Raw genomic sequence first — 6,000 nt, 5'->3', positions numbered from 1 at the left:
AGGAGAACAGAGGAGAACAGAGGAGAACAGAGAGAACAGAGGAGAACAGAGGAGAACAGAGAAGAACAGAGAAGAAGAGAGAAGAACAGAGAGAACAGAGAAGAACAGAGGAGAACAGAAGAACAGAGGAGAAGAGAACAGAGAGAACAGAGGAAGAACAGAGGAGAACAGAACAGAGAGAACAGAGGAGAACAGAGGAGAACAGAGAAGAACAGAGGAGAACAGAGAAGAACAGAGGAGAACAGAGAGAGAACAGAGGAGAACAGAGGAAGAACAGAGGAGAACAGAGGAGAACAGAGGAGAACAGAGGAGAACAGAGGAGAACAGAGGAGAACAGAGAGAGAACAGAGAAGAACAGAGGAGAACAGAGAGAACAGAGGAGAACAGAGGAAGAACAGAGGAGAAGAAGAACAGAGGAAGAACAGAGAGAACAGAGAACAGAGAGGAGAACAGAGAGAACAGGAGAACAGAGGAGAAGAGAGAGAAGAACAGAGGAGAACAAGAGAGAACAGAGAAGAACAGAGGAGAACAGAGGAGAACAGAGGAGAACAGAGGAGAACAGAGGAGAACAAGAGAGAGAACAGAGAGAACAGAGAGAACAGAGAGAGAACAGAGAGAACAGAGAAGAACAGAGGAGAACAGAACAGAGAAACAGAGAAGAAACAGAGAGAACAGAGAGAAGAACAGAGGAGAACAGAGAAGAACAGAGAGAGAGACAGAGAGAGAACAGAGGAGAACAGAGAGAACAGAGGAGAACAGAGGAGAACAGAGGAGAACAGAGGAGCACCGAGTGTTGAGTGAGTGAATAATGATCTGTGACGTGTTCTGTGGATCTTGAAAGGTTCTGTATAAATACATGAATGAATGAATCTGTCATGAGGAGCATGAACACAATAAAGGTGCTGGACAAAACTCTGTTGTGTGATTCTGTTTGTTCTGATTTGGAATTTCAAGAATTTTGACTTTGACAAAGAGGAAGGATTAAAGATTTAAATATTGACTGTTGAAAGTGAAGGAGGCGTGGTCCTGCTCCTCCGGCTCTGATGACAGATCACACAGGTGTTTCCCTGCTCCTGTGCACGGAGCCTGGGGCCCGGGGCCCGGGGCCCGGAGCACAAACCAGGACTGTGCACTTCCAGCTGCAGCCCACAGGGGGCGCACTTGTTTATGTGGGTGACACTTTGGGCAGCGTCGAGTCTTTTTGATCTAAATGTTAAAACTTGCTCCAGTGACGTGCAGACGCAGAGTGCGGCGCTTCTTTTACACAAAAAAATACAATTTTTCATTTTTTCATTTTCTGAATAAAAATAAATGAAATAAAATAACAAAGTGATGAGTTGGTGAAGAATTCACATCAAAGTTTTAACAGTTGTGATTTGAAGTTTATAAAATGTCCAAAAGAGAAAACACAATTGAAACAAGTTCACAAATCTCTTGTATTGTTTTTCTTTTGGAGAGTGAGATGAGAGAAACGGCAGAATTAAGTCACAAATGTGTGTTTTTAAAGATCATTTTGTTTATGTGCAAAATAATTAGTGATGAATTTTTATGGGTCTTTCAAAAAGCAAAGCAAAAAAAAAAACTGCCTTTCCCCTTTGCTTCGGTCACCCTGAGGTTCAGCTGTGAAAGCTGAAGTGAAAACCATTTCAGGGACTTCATCCTGAAGCTCCGAGACAGAAGGACGAGGGTTTGGACTCTGACGGTTGGAATATAAAATAATCAAATAAAACTGTTGTTTAACTGGTTCAGGCTGTGACATGTGACACTGGGAGAAAGTGCACTGGTCTGAGCAGAGGACGCTCCACTCCTGACCCCCCCCAATGACTCCTGCCCCCTCCTGCCCCCTCCTGACCCCCCCCAATGACTCCTGCCCCCTCCTGCCCCCTCCTGACCCCCCCAATGACTCCTGCCCCCTCTGCCCCCCTCCTGACCCCCCCCAATGACTCCTGCCCCGTCCTGCCCCCTCCTGCCCCCCTCCTTCCCCCTCCTGCCCTCCTGCCCCCCTCCCCCTCCTGCCCCCTCCTGCCCCCCTCCTGCCCCCTCCTGCCCCTCCTGCCCTCCCCCCCCTCCTGCCCCCTCCTGCCCCCTCCTCCCCTCCCTCCTGCCCCCTCCTGCCCCCCTCCTGCCCCTCCTGCCCCCCTCCTGCCCCCTCCTCCCCCCCTGCCCCCCCTGCCCCCTCCTGCCCCCTCCTGCCCCCCTCCTGCCCCCCCTGCCCCCCTCCTGCCCCCTCCTGCCCCCTCCTGCCCCTCCTGCCCCCCCTGCCCCCTCCTGCCCCTCAACGTGTGAAGCGAGCACCAGGCCGTGAGTGGAGGAAAGTGTTTCCTGCGTCACACTTGACAAAAGCGTCCAGCAGACACTTATGTAACATGAGAAGGCGCTCGGCCCACGGGCGCTGCACGGGCGCTACGGACGGGCGCTGCGGACGGGCGCTGCGGACGGGCGCTGCGGACGGGGCTGTGCGGACGGGGGCTGGAGGACGAGCACATGATACACGAGAAGAAGAATCACCACAAACAAACGACGAGACGAGAAAAGACCGACGTGTTTTAACTCGTCCCCGTCACAAAAGACCTGCGGCTTTGTCAAATGTTTTTAAAGTCAGACACTGATCGATGCTCAGACTGATATCAAAACTACTGATACTCGATACTCATTTGAGGAAGAACCGATACTGCCAAATATTATAATCATCTGCTGAAGTCTGACCTCACAATTTTTTAGACATCAACAGAGTTCAAAATGCAGGATTTTTGTGGCTTTTGAGCAGTTTGTGTGTTTGTAGAGTTGGACAGGTGTGTGTGTGTGTGTAGAGTTGGACAGGTGTGTGTGTGTGTGTGGTGTGTGTGTAGAGTTGTACAGGTGTGTGTGTGTGTGTGTGTGCGCAGCAGAGGTTTACTTACCCGGACCTGTAGACCCTGGATCTCGGCCAGATGAGCCTTCTCAGCCTCCTCCAGTCTCCTGCGCTCTGCATCCTCCTTCTGCAGCAGCTCCACCTCCCTGCGCACACACACACACACACGCACACGCACACACACACACACGCACACACACACACACGCACACACACACGCACACACACCACGCACACACACACACACGCACACACACGCACACACACACACACACACACACACACGTTTGAGTTTTTAGACCTATCCACATAAGTCTACATTCAGACCTTCAGGCTCAAAGTGATTTACAACAAGGAACCACTCACACACTCACACACAGACACTGGGGGTGAGGTGGGTTAAGTGTCCTGCCCAAGGACACAACAACAGCATTCATCTGTAGGAGCTGGAATCACACCAGCTCCTGTGGGTCAGTGGATCTGACACTCAACCAATGATGTTTATGTCAAGAGTGGGAGACAAACCGCCAACCTTCACATCAGGAGACAAACGCTCAACCTACTGAGCCACTGTCGTCACTGTCACTGTGTTTGAGGAGCCACGATGGACGAGTGTGACTGATGTTTGTTACTGCACGAGTGAAAACTGCAGCTCCACTGAGAACTTTAATGTACAGTTTAATCTACAGACTGAACAAATTAGACAATGAAATAATAACGTCAGTCACAAATATGAGACATCAGTCCAACATGAGGAAACACTGGTGTGGTTCTTTTAAAAACATAAATATTTGTTGTTTTGTAATGTCACTGTCCTTTTCTGTTTTAAAAATGGACCATGAGGAATAAAGATGATGATGACTTCAAATCGATTTGATACAGTTCAGTAAAAATAAAGTCTAAATCATGTCTGTGACACTTCAAGTTGTTGTTAAATCACTTCTTCTTGTGCAAAGTTCATATGAAACACAAACATTTTAATCGTCAAAACATTGAAAATGTCAAATGTGTCGCATAAATGAGTTTCCTTCTGAACAAACAAAATGGAGCTGGAACTAAATAATTTAGTCAAATAAACCAAAAAAATCCTCTTGGCGATATATCGATACAGCAGAACATGATATTGATACTGAATCATCACATTAAACCATCTGATATATCGATATTTTGATATTTTGCACACCTCTAGTCTCCCCCTTGCCTCCTTGTGTTCTTTATTTTTCATTGACACTGGAGCCAGGTCCACCTGTTTCATTTCAAAAGTCGAGTCGTCCTCGTGTGACATCAGGACACACGACACAACTTCTGTTCATTCTGCAACAAAAGTTCACAAGACGATGCAGCGGCACAGACGAGAGCGCAGCAGCGGACCTCAGTCTGCTGTGCACCTCCACCTCAAAGCCCCTGGACGCTCCTCTGAGGACAGTGAGGGACAAATCTGAGCCACAGAAAAGAAACGATTTGACAAAAGAGTTAAACCCTCCAGACCAAAGGGCAATTTTACTACATTTGTCCTTTTTTCTTATGTTTGTGTTTAAAACTCCTCCTTTTACCTCCTAATGAAATGTTCTACATCCTTTTTCTCTACAACCTGTTATTTCACAATCTGCTGCTGGACTCGTGTCATGTGACTGTAATAAAAACTAAAATTTTTTTAGACGCACGGCCGACGCACGGCCGACGCACGGCCGACGCACGGCGACGCACGACGACGGCCGACGCACGGCCGACGCACGGCCGCACGGCGACGCACGGCCGACGCACGGCCGACGCACGGCCGACGCACGGCCGACGCACGACTCCGAGTGCACTGGTCCATGTGATGAGAAGCGACGAGATGATTCAAACAGCACATATGTTGTTCATAAGTTTTCATTTTACCTCTGAGCACTTTTACTTCAGTGGGTTTGTTCTCAGTCGCTCGAGTCCAGAGTCGGGAAATACACCTGAAGTTTCACCGCAGGTTTCCAAACGTTTTCCTGGTTTGTGACGTAAACGTGAACAGAGCCTTTTTGACACTCATTTTCCCGACGTCGTCACACAGCGTAGGACAATAGGAGAATGCCGGAAATATGCTCTGAAAGCCACAACTCTCCGCGTTTTAAGGGAACGTTTCTATCATTTCTGGTTGAAAAGTTCTGTGCGGTTCTTTAAAACATGTTGCCAGGAACCTACACAATCAAAGAGGCTGTTTTTGTTAGGAAAGACTCCATCTCTGAACAGAAATGGAGGCTCAGAAAATCATCTGTCCCATTTCCATCTCCATCCTCAGACCTACAGACCTACAGACCTACAGACCTACAGACCAGCCTGTGTGCTCATAGTCTCTCCAACCTGTATCTCAGGAGTTACCAGCAGCTCTCCACCCCTTCAGAGTAACTCACCAAGGGACTTATGAATCTATGTGTTATGCTGAATAAGTAAAATTTGATTAATTACCATTGTAAATGTATTGTTTTGATGCCTGACTTTGTGCACTGAAAAATGGATAATGCTTCATGTTTTCCAGGCATCTGCTGATGTTCTTTGCCTAAGCTTTGCTGAGGATCTTAAATATACTCAACTTCTTGTTGAGGGGCAGGCAGCTCTCTGGCATTTTCATTTAGTAAAAGTAGCTCAGTGGAGGAAAAAACATTGGAGATCCCTGATAAAGCTGCATCAGGGGCCTGGATGATTCTGCTGCTGTGACTCAGACTCAGTCACACTTAAACCACAGCTCTGCTCTGTCTGCTCCTGCTGCTGTGACACTCGTCACTCTGATCTTAAAATGTTCAGATGAACCATGAACCTGCTCTATGTGATGCTGAGGTTTTTACAAAAGAAAACATCTTTCAGGGAGATTCAGTATTTTATCTTTGGTGCAGGATGTAAAGTTCATTTTGATCGACAAGAATAAATAAAATCAGGAACAGGATGTTTAAAAGTGACTGTGCAGAGCTCATGGACGAAGCTGTTCCACGTGGTGTAAAGTGTGAAGTGGAGAGTTTAGTGTGGAGTGATGTGATGTGATGGTGTTTTTTCTTATAACAGGACCTGTCTTTTTAAAGCACAGGGTTTCAGGAGGCGACAGGAGTGAGAGATGTTCAGATTGTCCATCATCTCAGAGGATAAAGTCTCTCTCTCTGTTTGAGCCGCTCACACTGGTCTGA

General features: G+C 47.5%; 1 protein-coding gene across 1 annotated transcript in view; it reads right to left on the bottom strand.

Annotated features, from left to right (window-relative positions):
* ppp1r9a (protein phosphatase 1, regulatory subunit 9A) overlaps positions 1–6,000 on the bottom strand; it is a 94,433-nt gene that overhangs the window by 12,324 nt on the left and 76,109 nt on the right. Inside the window, exon 11 of the mRNA XM_055157127.1 lies at positions 2,901–2,997. Coding sequence (XP_055013102.1) covers positions 2,901–2,997 — 97 coding nt within the window. The remainder of the gene's footprint in view (positions 1–2,900; positions 2,998–6,000) is intronic.

Source organism: Boleophthalmus pectinirostris, unplaced genomic scaffold (genome assembly GCF_026225935.1).
Source record: "Boleophthalmus pectinirostris isolate CB_2022bp ecotype Guang Dong unplaced genomic scaffold, ASM2622593v1 HiC_scaffold_21, whole genome shotgun sequence".
In the NCBI taxonomy this organism is placed as follows: Eukaryota; Metazoa; Chordata; class Actinopteri; order Gobiiformes; family Gobiidae; genus Boleophthalmus; species Boleophthalmus pectinirostris.
Note: the sequence above shows the minus strand (reverse complement) of the source record. Positions and strands in the feature narration are given on the sequence as shown.